Source organism: Chlamydotis macqueenii, chromosome 20 (genome assembly GCF_036417535.1).
Source record: "Chlamydotis macqueenii isolate bChlMac1 chromosome 20, bChlMac1.mat, whole genome shotgun sequence".
NCBI classification, from domain to species: domain Eukaryota; kingdom Metazoa; phylum Chordata; class Aves; order Otidiformes; family Otididae; genus Chlamydotis; species Chlamydotis macqueenii.
Genome location: NC_141575.1, coordinates 4,533,565 through 4,548,863, shown reverse-complemented (window position 1 = coordinate 4,548,863; position 15,299 = coordinate 4,533,565). Strand labels below are relative to the sequence as shown.

Below are 15,299 nucleotides of genomic sequence, written 5' to 3'. Positions count from 1 at the left end.
CCGAGCATTAACAAGCTGAGGTGACTCTGCTCTGGTTTGTACGCGTTCTGTCCCCAGCTCCTGGGAGCCCGCGGGGCTGTCTCCAATGCTGGGGTGTGCAGGAAAAACCCCGTGAGATGCTGAGACCCCAGCTCGGCACTGCCAGGCCAGTTCTACCCTGATAAAATAAACTCTTGCAGCATTTTCCTGGAGGTGTGATCACGATTACACGAAAAACTATTATTAACAGGTTAAAAAATGGATGGAGGCTGAGATGGGAGAACAGCCATCTCCCACGCCGTCTCCAGCTGAGCTATCGGGCTGGCTCCCTGGAGGAGAAAGTACCATTGCCACCACCCAAAACACGGGAAGGATGTGTCCTCTTCCTCTTCTGGGACCCTCCCTCTGGACCCCGCAAGAGCACCAGCAGATGACACTGCAGTCGGCTCGAAGATGTTCCTGCTAAACCCAGCAGTGACTAAAGGACCACAGGGCTCTAGGTCGCTTGACTCAGCTCAGCTTTCGGCGGCATCTCATGCAAACGTGTCCCCAGGGAGGCCAGCCTCCAAAAATAAACGCGCACAGAAATGGCTCCGTGGGCTGCGTGGGAGGGAACATGCAGCCGGAAGGGTCCCCGCGGTGCAGCCCAGACCTCACCATGGCTGGAGCAACAGGAATGAGGGGAGCTGAGGGGTCTCCTGGGTGTGCTTGGGCCAGCTTATCTACAAGCCACCGACCCGCGTGGTTACTCAGAGGAGCAAAAAGAAAATGGGGATGCACACAGTGATGCCCTGACCCGTACCCAGCAGAGTGTGGCCAGGGAGTCGGACCGGGACTTTGCATCCATCCAACAGCTGACCCTGGGCTTTGATCCCCCCCAGCCTGGCCACCTTTGGGGAGATAAGGGATCCCAGGCTGGGGAACATAGGGATCCGTGGCTGGGATTGTTCCTGGGGCTATTCTGGGCAGAGCATGTCCATACAGGACTCGAGCAGGTTGCATGTAAACAGCCCTTGCCAGTCACTAAGGAAGATTTAAGAGTGAATAACATCAGCCCAGTCGAATTCAATTGCTATTGATAATGTCCATGTGCAATTAGAGCCAATTAAGGGGAGGCAGGGAATGACAAGTGTTTGGCCAGGAGGTGGGAGGTCAATACAACAATCCAATTTCCCAACAACTAAATGCAATTAAAGAGTATCACTCACCCGGCCTGCCCGGGAGGGCCAGCACATAAATGGCAAAGCCCGGCGAGCGGGTGCCGTCCTCCCCGGCATGCAGACCTGCGGGACCAAGCCCTGCCCCAGCTTCAAGCTGCGGGAAGTGGCATCCATGTACTTCACCATGATCGCGGTGTTCCTGGTCATCTTGGTGGTGGCCCTGCAGGGCTCGGCGCCCCGCGGGAGTGATTTTCCCTACAAGGTGCCTCTGGATCCTGAGGGGCTGCTCGAGCTCTCCTGGAATGTCAGCTATCCCAAGCAAGCCGTGTACTTCCAGCTCCTCGTCCGGAACCTGCAGTTCGGGCTTCTCTTCGGGATGTCGGACAGGGGCGAGTTCGAGAACGCAGACCTGGCCGTGCTCTGGAGCGACGGGCGCAATTCTTATTTTGGGGTGAGTTGCTCGTTACGTTCGCACAGCTGATTTTGAGGTTGCCTCCCCAAATCCGGCTCACTGTTTGAAAGAGTGGGGCTGATCTGGGGCGCGGTGCCCGCTGGACCACTCCTGCTGCTCAGACAGAAGGGATCCGAAAGGGCTTGGGGGTTTCTATCCCAGAGGGAGCAGGGCTACACTACGGGTTTGGCATAGGATCTTAAACGCAGAGAGGAAAAAATATAGCAGCATATCAGCAAGGCTGAGTGGAACCAGAATTTGGGCGTCTCTGCTGTGCTTAGGTGCAAAGAGCTCTAACGGGTGGTTGTGCGGACCAGCTCGCACGTGTGCGCACGCAGGAGGCATCAGCGCCTGGGTTCGCTTGTGCGCTGCTGTCACTTCCGTTAAATATTAACCACGGCTCCCGTTAATGGCTTTGAGACAGTCCAAAAGTTATCGACCAGAGAGGCCGCCGCTGCTGGCACCAATGACCCAGCCGCGAGTCGCCTACAATGCCGCCGCGGAGATCGCCAGGACGCAGGGAAGCAGCCTGACGGCTCTTTATACCTGTTTGATACTGGGTGCTCACCAGTAGCTACCCATCCATCCCCAGAGCACCACATCAGGCTGATTGCAACTCTTGGCTGCAGAAAACAATTCGCATTTTCCCCTCTGTGAGGTTTTCCAGCAAGTTAAACTTTACCTCTCTGCTTACTTCAAATTAACCATAAAATACATTATTTCACAGCCAGCCCCAATATGATCTGCAGCGTAAAGAAAGGAAAGGATTATCTGTACTGTTTTCCTAATTACTTGCTAATTGCCAGCCGTTCAGGGTGCATGGTGGCCCAAACGGTACAGTATTTCACAGCATCACGTTAAAAAGAAATAAAGGATAATTTCTAATCTGCCTCCATGTGCTCGCTGAAAGACAAACAGTGCTGAGTTAAACACCGGGCAGCGTTTGGGCTTGCTCTTTGGGTCGGTGCTGAGCAGCATCCTGCAAGGAGATTTCTATAAATCTCTCCAGTCCTGGTTTTCTCTTTCTCAGCAGCCTTTCTTTTGAATAAGTATGTCAGCTGTTAAAAAGATCCAAATTTGCTTAACCCCCCATGTACTACAAGATTAATTTGCACACCATATTCCTACGAAAACAAATGTCATGCTAGCTTCATGTAGCTGATTTTCCTCTCCCCCTCTAAGGACAATATGTTCTCAAAATATCACTCTATACTTCTGGCTGAAATGATGCCAAGATGCTTTATTCTTTTTCTTCTGTTTTTTTTTTTTTCCCCCAAGACAAGAGAACCGATGCCACTTGTACAGTGAGCTGCTACTTAGGTGCCTTTTCTCAGTAAACAAAAGATGTCAACGGGAGATGCGAAAGATCAAGACAACCACACTCTTCAAATCCTAATTATTGCAGGATTTTACACTGCAAACCTTCAAATCCAAATTATTGCTGGATTTTACACGCCATACCTTCAAATCCTTAAACACAGGAGTAAACTACTGCTTTGCCTCTCGGCGCGGCTTTGTCACCCTCGTCAGCAAGGAGCAGTTTTTGGGAGGCCTTGCAGGGCTGCTGAGACAGTCTGGCCACAACAACTGAAGGGTTTTGAAGAGGGGTAGTGATTTTTGGGGCTGACACTGTGCAGCTCAGCAAGGGTCTGATCTTAAATTGCAAGCAGCCGGTTTGCAGCAAGAGAGGCGCATCACGCCCCCCCTTCCCTCGAATGTCCCCCCCCAGCCAAATACACCCGAAACGCAGCACAGACCAGTGCAACACCTTCTCATGGCCCTGTGGGCTTTCCTCCCCTCACATCTCAGCTTGCAAAGGTCTTTCTGCAGTCAATTAATGCCGGGTAACTTATTTTAGAGCTCTGCCTGTGCCGAGCACCGAGGGTCTCGTGGCAGGGGCCACGCTGGCACGGTTCTGCCCATGGGCTGCTGGCGGGTGGCATGGGGCAACCAAAACACAGGGTCCCTCCTCCTCTGGGATGTGGAGGGTGAACCAACCAAAGGGTGAAGAGGAGGAGGAGGACCTCACGACCCACGGTACCGCTGGAGGTCACTGCCGTGAGCTCCTTGGGCTGAGCGGTGCCAGCGGAGCCTCCCCACTCAGCAGGACGCTCTTCCTCCCGCAGGACGCCTGGAGCGATGGCAAGGGGCAGCTCCACATGGACTCGCAGCAGGACTACCAGCTCCTCGGGGCTCGGAGGGCTACTGAGGGGCTGTACCTACTCTTCAGAAGAGCCTTCAGCACCTGTGACCCCAAGGACTACCTTATAGAGGTATGGCATCGCCCTCACCCCGCTATAGCACCCACCACCTGTCGTACCAAGCTGGGATCCAAACCCCAACCTGCATGGTCGTACCTCACCCATGTTCTGTTTTGGGGACAGCATCAGCTGTTTGCGCTGTCTAGGGCAGAAAGGAGGCGTGCTACAGATGTCAGCCCTGGGACATGAGTAATATTTGGCACCATCTATTTACAACCCCGTACAAACCTCTGTAAAGCGTAGATTTTAGCTCGTCTGCATCATCCGCTCCTGTTGAGCATGGGTTAGGTCTATATAAATACCCTCCTGCATCACTCCGGATTGCAGCCTGGAGACAACTGTTTGGAGCGTTACAAAGAGGTGTTGGTGCTGTTCAACGGGAGGCACAGACGAGGGTTTTAGCTGGAGCTGGAGCAAAGGGACGGCAAACACAGTCACTGCTGTGTGCTTGTGTTTGGTTCGGTGAAGTCTCTCCTGGCCTGCATTCACTGCTCCCCCATGAGATGGGATCTGGAGGAAATGTTCGCAGTGGGGATGTCAAAGAGCTTCGGGGTCTCAGCCACAGACCCCAGGTGCGGGTAGGAATCAGCACCAGGCTCATTTCGGGTGAAAGCCTTTGGTGGGCAGGATATTTTAAAACCCACGTGGGCACAGAGCATCCTTGAGTTTTTGCAGCTGTTTTTCAAAAGCTTGCCTTGTGGTGAGAAACATCTACTGTCTGCCAAAGTATGGAGAGTCCTGTAGGAAAAAAAAAATATCTGTGTGTGAACCGTGAAAAGACTTGCAGGTCTTTACTCTCCGATTCTTTAAGAAAAAAAAGATTCTCTTTTTCCTTTCTTCCTTATCTCCTTCCTAGAATTCACTGGGTTCAGCAGCACCTTCCTTGCAGTAGACATTCAGCAGAGCTTTTTATGGTACCCCCCCAACAGAAGCTGGGAGAAAGGGAGGATTTCAGGGAGAATTTTTATTTCTGCTGTTCCACCCCAGGCTGCTGCCTGCGGCCGTTGCTGGGGCTGGGCTGCAGGGTGGGATGAGCCCTGAACTGATGTGGTTGTCCCAGTCTGGAGCTCAGGAGGGACCAGGGCTCTGAAAGAGCAGAGAGGAGATGTTACCCTTATGGAGCTGAGGCCATCTCTGGAAAACTTTTCAGACTCTCCCAAATGGTAGGGAACCCCCTGTGATCAAGTCAGGCAAAGAAATGCCCCAAAATCTACAGTCTTCCTGGGAGAGGACAGCGAAGTGACCCATCTGGGGATGGGTCAGAAGGCTCACTCTGGATTTATGCCACCAATACTGGTGCTAATAGCTCATGCAGTTCACATTCCTGCATGAAATACTACCTGATTTACTTTGCTCCCACTTCAGGATGGCACCGTGCACCTTATCTACGGGATCCTGGAGAAACCGGTCCATTCCCTACAAGCCATCAACATCTCTGCCATCCACAGGGGACTGCAGAGGGTGCAGCTGCTCAAGCCCAACATCACCATCCCTGAACTGCCCAGCGACATGAAGATCATGAACATAATGGCCCCTGACGTCGTCATTCCCAGCGAGGAGACAACCTACTGGTGTTACATGGCAGAGCTCCCAGACGGCTTCCCCAAACATCACATTATCATGGTAAGAGGCAGAAGAGGGTTGCTTTCCCTGCTGCAGATCATCAGTCGCGTTCGCATTCAGCCATTCTGCAAAGTCCACCTCTTCCCTGCCCTGTCACAGGGAGGCTCTCAAACTCACATGTCTTCCCCAACATGGTACCAAAACATCTCCCAGAGCCATCCCACCAGCCAGCACCATCCTCACACCTCCTAGAGAACCCAAAATCGGAATTTTCTCAGTGGGAGGTGGCAGGTTGGTGCCGTTCCACCTGGCACAACCAGCAAGTACCAGGGCAGGCTGAGAGCAGCTCCCTTGCAGGGCTGACCTCCTGCAGAAGGCAGAGCTGTAGCCTTCAAGGATAGACCTGTGGCAGGACTACTGCCCAAAACGAGCCATGAGGAATACATGAACATGGGAAGCAAAGGAACGGGGCTGGCGAGAGCAGGGCAGAACGAGCCAAGATAGGAATTGGCTTCTAAAAGATGAGACATACTCACGGGGAGCCCGGTGCGGGGAAAGGCAGGCGTAACTCCAGCCTGACCGCCCGCCACGAGCCGCTGGCAGAGCATCGCCCTGGCAAGCGCGGAGGTGGCTCGGCAGATGACCTGGCACACCCAGAGTCAAAACCACGCGACGGGGAGAGGGAAAACCTGACAGGCAAGCCGGAGCGAGTGGTTAGCGGTTTACAGGGGAGAGACGACGATGCAAAGGAAAACTCAGGAGGAGGATTTTCTCTCCAACAGATGGTGTGAAGTGAATCATCTGTGTGTAAGTAAAAAGTGCGTAACTCCTGATTCCTTCCCGCTGCTGCAGATCATGTCTACAGCTGGTGCTTTCAGACAGAGCTGCTCTTAAGGGCTGTTAGAAGTCACTCTTTCTACCCCAAATCCCCCTGCCCATGCCCCAAGCAGCTGTTGGCTAGAAGCAACACCCACCAGCCGCAGGCAGAGCTACCGCAGCGTGGCCAGGACCCTCTTTAGAAAAAAGCAATGTCCCCAGGGCCACCTCAGCCCTGCAAAACTGGCCAAGGACTCAGGCATCACAAAGCAGACCAAGATCTTCTGCTAGTCAGGTGCATCTGTCACTGGAGAAGAGATGAGATGTTTCTCTATGGGTTCTGGTCCCAAAGCCAACGAAGAGCTCTTGGCCCTTAGTAGCTCTTGCCCAGAGCAACCTTCCCTCCCCATCACGTGGCAGAAACTCCCATTCAGCCATGGGTAGCAGACATACCTGCCTTGTGGAGTCTCCACAGACAGCAGACGCTGGGGATGGGCCCTCAGCAAATGGTCTTAACGTCTCCTCCATCTTGAACACTGCTTTGCAGTACGAGCCAGTGATCACAGCGGGCAACGAGGCCCTGGTCCACCACATGGAAGTCTTCCAGTGCGCCACCAAGTTTGACAGCTTTCCCCATTACAACGGGCCTTGCAACTCCAAGATGAAGCCAGAGCGGCTCAACTACTGCAGGCACGTGCTCGCGGCATGGGCCATGGGAGCACAGGTGGGTGCAAGACAGGACCCATCACCCTGGGTGGAAGCTTTGCTCCTGGGTGATTTCCTGCTGCCTCCCAACCTTTCCCAAACCCATCTTGGGACTGTCCCATGTGGGCTGACCCCACCCTGGTCTCTGCTGGGATTTGTGTCCAGCCCTGTCTGAGTTTTTCCCCCCCAAGATGTGTGTGAGTTTCCATCTCGCCCCAGCCCACCTACTTGGTGCCATAAATTGGTGTGATGCCCCTAACTCAGTGGCTATGGCATTGCATGTGCATGCTGGCGTGAGAGAAGCCTTTGGAAGCAAGACATTTTGGAAGCAAGACCACATCGTCTCCCTCAGCGGTGGGGGTCAACATTTCCCTTTTCAGCCTTGTCCCCAGGAAAGTCACCCCACCACTCTGCTAACCCCCTCCTTCTGCTTCCAGGCCTTCTACTACCCCGAGGAAGCAGGTCTTGCCTTTGGTGGCCCAGGCTCTTCCAAATACTTACGCCTTGAGATTCATTACCACAATCCCCTGGTGTTCAAAGGTGAGTGGGTGCATGGCGATGCTCGGTGCGAGGCAGTGACAGGAGAGCTGGGTAAAGGCCAGGCACCACCAACCTGCTGGGGAGGGCTCCTTCAGAAGAAAACTTGGGCCAAAATTTTAGCCCTGTTTGCAACTTTCTGGAGACCTGATGGTCCAGATGTGTCCTAGCAGGAGGAATGCATTAAATGCCTGCCATGCTACTGCCTTTCTGGTCTCCGCAGAGTCATCCTCACTGGAGGCTGGACCCCCTCTCTGTGCACGCCCCACGGCAGGGAGGGATGCTTGGGGAAGGGAGCCTGGCTCAACCTGCAGCCCCCCAGGCAGAACGCTGCCCCCAGGCATCATTCCTGCAGGGTCCAAGGCAACACCATTACGTAGCTGGGCTCTCCCAGGGTGCACCCCCAGTTTCTGTGCAAGGGGGGTGGTGGTGGGTCTGAGCTCAGAGCCAGGAGTAACAGCGGAGCCGAAGTCAACGGAGAGACAGCACGAGCCTGGTTGAGGATGGGGAAATCTAGATGTTGTTTTAATGGTACTCCTGCTTCGATAACATTGTCAGGAGACACATTAAAAAAAAAAAAAAAAAGGATTCCAAACAACCCAGTTTCTTCATTTACATAAAAACAAGTAGCTTCTTGTCTAACCATGTATATTTTTAGGAGACCAGAGCATATGTACTGTAGATCAATCATAGCACATTCGGCAACTTGAGAAGAAACACGTCTATAAATACAGAGCTCACGTCTTTCAGAATTTATCTGCTTTTGCATGTTAACCAATAGTGTCTCCCCTGTTATTCTTATCCCTGGGTGGGTGGTCTCCAGCCCAGAGACAAGGGGTTCAAAGCCAGCCTGAACCCCTCCTGACCTACTGAACCTCTCCCTCTGCTCGCAAAGCTGGGTAGCAAGTGAGAGCCAGGGCTTGGCTTCGCATCTCCACAGAGCTGGCTGCTGCCTCTGCCTGCCCCGTGGTCAGCTTATGCCAGGGCATGTCATGGGCACAGGGTCTTCTCCAGCTCCAACCAGCTTTGTTTGGGCACTGGAGGTGGGGTTAAATGGAGCAATCCTCTCAAACGCAAGAGACACCAGGAGCTTTCTAAATGCAAGAAGTGCTTGCTCCATAGGCATTTCTCTTCCAATAACAGCATGGCCCCAGTTCTTCCATCAGTTAAAGAAGATGCAATGAGCCATATTTCTGAGGAAGTTCTCCAAAGCACCCACCTCCTGCTTTGGGCTCTCCAAATGTTCTCCTCACCTCTCTTGGGAGTAACTCAGCCTCAGGTTGGTGACCTCTCTAGGGGACCAGGCACATGTCTGGAGCCACTCGATAAAGACTTGCATCTAGGATTTTAAGACACTAAGAACTGCACACATGAAGAAAGCTGCAAGAGGCTGGTGTGCCTGTCCCCACTGCAGCACAGTGCCATTTTTCACGCCTGACCTTGTCCCAGCAGCTGTCACCTCTCCCATGGTGACTTGCAGCCTTATCCTCTCACTCACCAGGTCGCCGCGACTCCTCAGGGATCCGCCTCTACTACACGGCCACCCTGCGACGCTACGACGCCGGCATCATGGAGCTGGGCTTGGTCTACACGCCTGTGATGGCCATTCCCCCGGGCGAGGACTCCTTTGTGCTCACAGGGTATTGCACGGACAAATGCACCCAGCTGGTAAGTGCCCACCCTCTCCGCCCCAACTTCACCTTGGAGAAGAGAGGTTGCAAACGGCTTTTCCCAGGTCCCAGCCAGCAGTGATGAGGTATCAAACTCCAGGCTCCCAATCCCCAGTTTTAAACTCCCTGAAGCCCTTACCAAGAGGTTGTGCTGGAAAGAAGAAAAAAAATAAATCTGCTGTGTACAACAAACAGCAAGCAGCTGGTTGGGATGTGCTGAGTCCTCCTCAAAGCAGCTCTCCTGAGGAGCCATCTGCTCCAGCTCCCTGCGGTACCATTCCCACAAAACTTACTGCCAAGCTGGCCGTGCCCCAGCAGTGCTTGCCCCACGGAGATGGGGAGATTGGCCTCTGCTTCGGAGAAGCTCGCCAAGACCTCTCCCAAGTCCGGGTTCGAAATGCCCACCTTGCTCTCAAGGAAGTTTTAATGGATGTTTTTTGTAGGCCCTACCCAAAAGGAATAATTTATGTCACCATAATAGGAGAGGGATGGGGTTGGGCACAAGGGCTTGAGCCATCCTTCCCCCAGGCTCTGCCCGCTGCCGGCATCCGCATCTTCGCCTCCCAGCTCCACACTCACCTGGCAGGACGAAAAGTGGTGACGGTGCTGTCCCGGGATGGGAGAGAGCGGCAGGTTGTGAACGCTGACAACCACTACAGCCCTCACTTCCAGGTACGGGCGTCTGCGGGGGGTCCCGGCTGGATGTCACCCATGGGGCTGCCCTGGGCACAGCACCACAGCGTTGCTCTGAGGTGGCTCCTTTCCTTCCCTCCAGGAGATCCGCATGCTGAAGGAGGTGGTGGCAGTTTTTCCAGTGAGTGGCTCCAAAAACCAGTGTGAGACCTTCCCCTGATCCCACAGCCCCGAGACCCCTGACTCCTTGACACCGCCTCACCCCCTGCCCAAGCGCAGGCACCCCGGGGGGGCTGCAGGAGGATGGGGTCCCCAGGTCATATCTGCCACCTCCACACAGATGCCTTGGGGACGCCGGGGCTCGTCTAACATGGCACGAAACCAGTGTGTGGGCAACCAAACCATGCCGGGAGCTAAATTAAGCATCTCATTGAGTTGGGCTTCCTCTAGCGGAGGGAGGCTCCTCAGGGAGGGGGTGAGGGCAAATCGTGCATGCGCTGGAGGTCCCCCCTCCCTCCTTGCTTGATGGAAGGGGAAGAAGAGATTCAGCAGCAAACGTGGTGGGAGTGGGTGGTAAAATAGATGCTGAGGGTACCCAGGGGCTGTAAGGGTGAGGAAGGACCCGGCGGCAAAGGGCACCTCTCCAGGAGCTATCGTGCCCCAGGAGGCTCCCCAAAAGCCTCAGCACTCATTGAATCCATACCCAGCACTGCGCTCCGGGGTGTCCCCGTGGGGCCTGGTACCGACCACGGAGGGGAGTGAGTCATGCCATCGAGTTGGGTACACGTTTGGCAATTCAAAATGCTGCCTAAGTGCAGTTTTTTAGGTGTTTCAGCTGTGCAGAAATCCTTAGAAAGTGAGGAAAACAAGAAACACCGTCCCTGGGATACAGGAAATCTCCCCAAGGGATGCAGGTTTAGCAAGTGACACCGTGGCCAGTGCTGGCAGGGAAACAGGCTGCCCGCGGGCTGGCACCGCTACAGGGAGCAGAGACGTGCTCCATTACAAACACCCCAATTCCCAGATTTGCCGATCGGAGAGGGGAAACTCCACACTCTCACACCTACCCTTGTCTGTGTTCGAACCCCACCCCAGGGCGACGAGCTCATCACGACGTGCACCTACAACACGGAGCAGCGGAGCCAAGCCACCGTGGTGAGTTGGGCACCCGCAAAGCAGGCACCTGCATGAACCCCGGCTGAATTGCAGCCAAAATCCAAAGGGAGGGCGGCGAAGGAGTGAACCCAGGCTCCGCTGCCTGCGGCGGGGCTGTTAGGTGCTAATTGAGAAGTAGCGTGTGTCACTGCAATTCCCATCACAAACTGTTCCGCTGGGGATTAACTGTAATTAAGGAGAAGTCGCATTTTTTGACAGTGCATGTTATTTTCTTACACAGGCAGCAAAAAAAAAAAAAAAAAAAGAGCCTGTCAGAGGTACCATCAACAGGGACAAAGCTAAATATAGCAGAGGGATTATAGGAAATCTGCATTTTAATGTAAATCACATGATCTAGCCTGAATGTCTGCCTGTGCATAACGGGTGGGTGGGCAGATGAGCAGGGCGCCACCTGAAGAGGTGCGTGCATATTTATATATGTGTGTGTGTGTGTATATATCACAGAATCTCAGAAGGGTTTGGGTGGGAAGGGACCTTTAAAGCCCACCCAGTCCAACCCCTCTGCAAGGAGCAGGGACATCTCCAACCAGATCAGGTTGCTCAGAGCCCCGGCCAACCTGTTCCCGTATATACATACGTCTGTGTGCGCGCACACATCCCTGGCAGGCCAGAGCCTGATCCCACTGCCGACACGTTTGTGTCTGTGCTGCAGGGCGGGTTTGGCATCTTGGAAGAGATGTGCGTGAACTACGTGCACTACTACCCCCAGACGCAGCTGGAGCTGTGCAAAAGCGCGGTGGATCCGGGCTACCTGCACCGATACTTCAACCTCGTGAACAGGTACAGAGCCCCTGCGCGGGGCTGCTGAGGGGAGAGGGACCAGTGCGGAGCTCTTTGCTAGTAATTCTGGAAAAAAAGTTTAAAAACTGGGGTTTGAGGCCCCGAGTGTGCAGTGTGGGGTGTCAGGAGATGTGGGTGCACACTGGAGCGCAGTCCTGCCCTCCCCTGCCGCAGAGCTGGCACCCAAGCCAGGCTTTAGGGATGGCTGTGTAGTGAGAGGCATTGGGAAGGGAGAGCGTTTCCCGGGAGGGACTTCCTGGCAAGAGTCCATGCACGGCCAAGTGCTCGTGTGCAAAATACTTCTTAGAACCCAAGGCAGACACCAAGCATCCCTACCAGAGAAGCAAGGCTGCAGCTCACTCACCCACAAGGAGAGGGGCGAGACGCTGACCTCGCACAAGGTGTCCCGCTCACGGGCCGTCCGGCTGGCCCCACATCATCCCACGCAGCTGCCTGCTGTGCCGGGTGCTCCCACTGCCAACTTCGGAGCCGTTCCAGGGCGAACTTTAGGCGGGGAGGAACTAGGCACATCCAGCGCCGAAAGGGGACACAGCACCACTGCGTCTCACTGTGGCATTTCTCCCGCCCTAGGTTTAACGACGAGGAGGTCTGCATGTGCCCGCAAGTCTCCGTCCCCGAACAGTTTTCATCCGTCCCCTGGAACACGTTCAACAGAGACGTGCTGAAATCCCTCTACGGCTTTGCTCCCATCTCGATGCACTGCAACAAATCCTCAGCCGTCCGGTTCCCGGTAGGTACAGCTTCACCGCCGAAGCTTCAGAGCAAAACTCCCGGCCGCGGGTAAGCAGCAGCTGGGCAGAGCGGTGCCGCAGGGTGACCCCGATGAGACGGGCCAGGTATCCGGCGCGCAGGGCAGGGAGCTGGAGCTGCTCAGGGAACCCCGGCGTCAGCAGGACACCGAGCCCAGCACAAACCCGGTGCTTAGAACAGCGATGGCACGAGCCCGCTGTGGATGTGCTCGGCCAGATCCAATTAGGAGACGCGTTTGCATAAAGCGATTTTTGAGCTGAGCGTTAAAGCAGGGCTGGCTCCAGAACCAAGGAGAAACGTGAGGTGGTTTTTTTACGATTTTGGCAAAATACCTCAGGTCCCAGCAGAGCGAGCTCATTACGCACAGCATCTGTGCGGGCTCCAAATGCGATGACCCAGCAAAACGTGAAGGATAAAGGGCCATGAGATCTTTAGAGAAAAACCAGGCCCAGCCGGAATGGACAGGACAACGATGAAGATTTAAACCCACTGGTGGTCCCTATCACCGTCGGCTCCCAACGCTGTTTATCAGTGCAATAAACTACGTGATATGTTGCCCACTGCGAAGCCGGAGGATGCTGAGCTGATTGCAGGGAAGACCATCACCTTTCTGCCCAGTAAAACCCCTTTAGCTAAGCCTGCTCTGGAGGGAGCAGAAACCTTTCCTGTTCCCTGGGACTGGAGACCTCTCAGCCACGCAGAGCCGCGCTGCAGGGACAGAAGTGGCGCAGAAGTTTTGTGCAGCAGAGAAATTATGAATTAAGCCTCTTAATTACGGCCCAGGCAACTCTCTTGACTTCAGAGAGGTATGGACAGTGGCCGAGAAGAGGCTTGAGCAGAGCAGCTCCGACACCAGCCCAAAGCAGGTCACAAGCATCGCAGCAAGGGCGAGGGAGCCGAGCTGCCCCTCCTGCTCTGCTGGTGCTTTCAGAGCTCGATTTTAAGAAATCTCATCTATTCCACACTCTTTCTGCCAAGAGAAAAGCACCAGCTTCTAATTAAGCTCGTGTTTTTGCAGTTCAGCAGTCCCAAACCCGACGAGATTTCTGGAAGGACTGAGTGCTGTTCGTTATCAAGGTAACACCGGGGAGTGACTGCCGGGACATCGCTGTCCCCAGGTCCCCTGCACCTGCAAGCCTCGCAGTGAACTCTCTGCACTCTCTATATTCAAATTTCCACTCAAAAGCACGGAAGGCAATAATTATTGAGACATGCCAAATGCCCTTGGTCTGCCCCAAAAAGCAGGGTCCTGGCGAAGTGCGAGCACGGGATTTGGGACGCGTCGTCAGCGCAGGTCGCTGCAGCAGATGGGCTCAGGGCTGGGGCCAAGCCCTGGAGCAGGCCCACCCAAAATGTTTAATTGCTGTCTTAAGCCATAAGGGTACAGGAAAACAGTTGTTTCTCTAGCTCATGCTCCCCTACAATGCTGACCCCTCTCTGGTCGCTCCCCATGTGCTTTTGGATGGTCCCTCCATCCCCCTCCACCTTTCCCCCCAGGGTTTTCCTGGTGCTGGTGCAGGCTCTGGCCCGTTTCGCTTGACAACCTACAAGGAATTTAATCCGAAAACATAAATCCAACTTTCTTTTTCTTGCTGATGACTCACAGCCCTACCTCCCCTCTCCAGACCTCCCTCCTCCTGCTCACGCTGCGGCTCAGCCTCTCACTGATGTTTCCGCATGAGCGCGCAGCCGGCAGCCAAACCGTAGTGTTACCGAACGAGAGCTGAGCCCAGACTGAGCCCTCGCAGCCCCTGCCTGCATCTCACCCGGCCACAAATCCAGACCAACACATCACATCTGAGCTAGATCCTGCCCGGCGGGCTCGGCCCTTGGCGTTGTCTGAACCTGGCCGATTGCTCCTTGCAGGGATCATCCCCAAGATGGTGCCCCTCCATGCATGCATGAAGCTGGGGGTTTTCTTCTGGCCATGGTCACCTTGAACCCTGATGCTGTGACAGCCCTCCCTCGGCTCTGCCCCACGGCACCTCATCCAGCAGCTGCACACAAACATCCACGCTGGCACGCTGCAAATGCCGCCTCCAGCCAACCTTCCTGCCAACACCTGGTAGAGACCCCTTTTCAGGGCTGGGCTGAGAGCACGGCGGGTTGGTGGGACTCCCTGGTTTGAGCTGCATCCATCTGATTCGGTGGGTGACACTTTTTGGGGTGGGAAACTCCCTAATTGTGGTGGGTTTGTGCAACGTGGTGCACCGCAGCCATCTGCACTGCTAAGGGGATGCGTAGGTGCTTCTGCAATACAAATAATTAGTAACGTCTCATAAGAAAACATCCTGGTTAGGGCTAAAAACACTTCAATTATAAAAGACCATTTTCATTTTTACACATAGGGAGAAACATGGAGTCTCAAGTACCTGAAACCACAACTTGATCTCATGGTGAACTCTCTTGCAGGGCAAGTGGGAGAAGCAGCCGCTTCCCACCATCACCGAGCGGCTGCGGGAGCCCGTCCCTCGCTGCCCACCCGCCCCGGGGCCTCAGCCTGCCGCCCCCGTCCCCCTCAAACTGGGCAAGCTCTGGAGGGACTGAGCTCATGCCCACTCCTTCCATCACAACGGGAAGCACCTCCAGGCAGGAGCATCCACAGGGAACATCGTCCTCTCTCTCTCCCGGCATCCCTGCCCGCACAGCGATGCTGGATGGCGCCTTGGCCTCTGTCTCCGGTGGGGGTTAGGGCTCACGAGCTAGAGTTCAGAAAGTACTCTGGAGCTGGGAAGCACTATATTTAGTGTGTTATTAGCAATCCTAGCTCTGAGTAATGCTGCTTTCCGCCCCCAGA

The 15,299-nt window shown here is 54.7% G+C and overlaps 1 protein-coding gene across 1 annotated transcript; it reads left to right on the top strand.

The window, feature by feature from the left end:
- Nucleotides 1-1,224: 1,224 nt before the first annotated feature.
- DBH (dopamine beta-hydroxylase) lies at nt 1,225-15,049 on the top strand. The gene is made up of 12 exons (XM_086763973.1): nt 1,225-1,590; nt 3,717-3,863; nt 5,217-5,474; nt 6,778-6,954; nt 7,373-7,475; nt 8,974-9,140; nt 9,671-9,814; nt 9,918-9,956; nt 10,871-10,930; nt 11,604-11,731; nt 12,323-12,482; nt 14,915-15,049. The coding sequence occupies exons 1-12, from the start codon at nt 1,255-1,257 to the stop codon at nt 15,047-15,049; spliced, it is 1,854 nt and encodes a 617-aa protein (XP_086620099.1). The 5' UTR covers nt 1,225-1,254.
- The last annotated feature ends 250 nt before the right edge of the window (nt 15,050-15,299 follow it).

What these genes read in the sequence shown, in the direction of transcription:
- DBH (XM_086763973.1), top strand. Translation starts at nt 1,255, where the DNA reads ATGCAGACCTGCGGGACCAAGCCCTGCCCCAGCTTCAAGCTGCGGGAA. An exon ending in AGCGGAGCCAAGCCACCGTG is followed by an intron (nt 10,931 to 11,603) that starts GTGAGTTGGGCA and finishes TCTGTGCTGCAG; the next exon opens with GGCGGGTTTGGCATCTTGGA. An exon ending in CCTCAGCCGTCCGGTTCCCG is followed by an intron (nt 12,483 to 14,914) that starts GTAGGTACAGCT and finishes ACTCTCTTGCAG; the next exon opens with GGCAAGTGGGAGAAGCAGCC.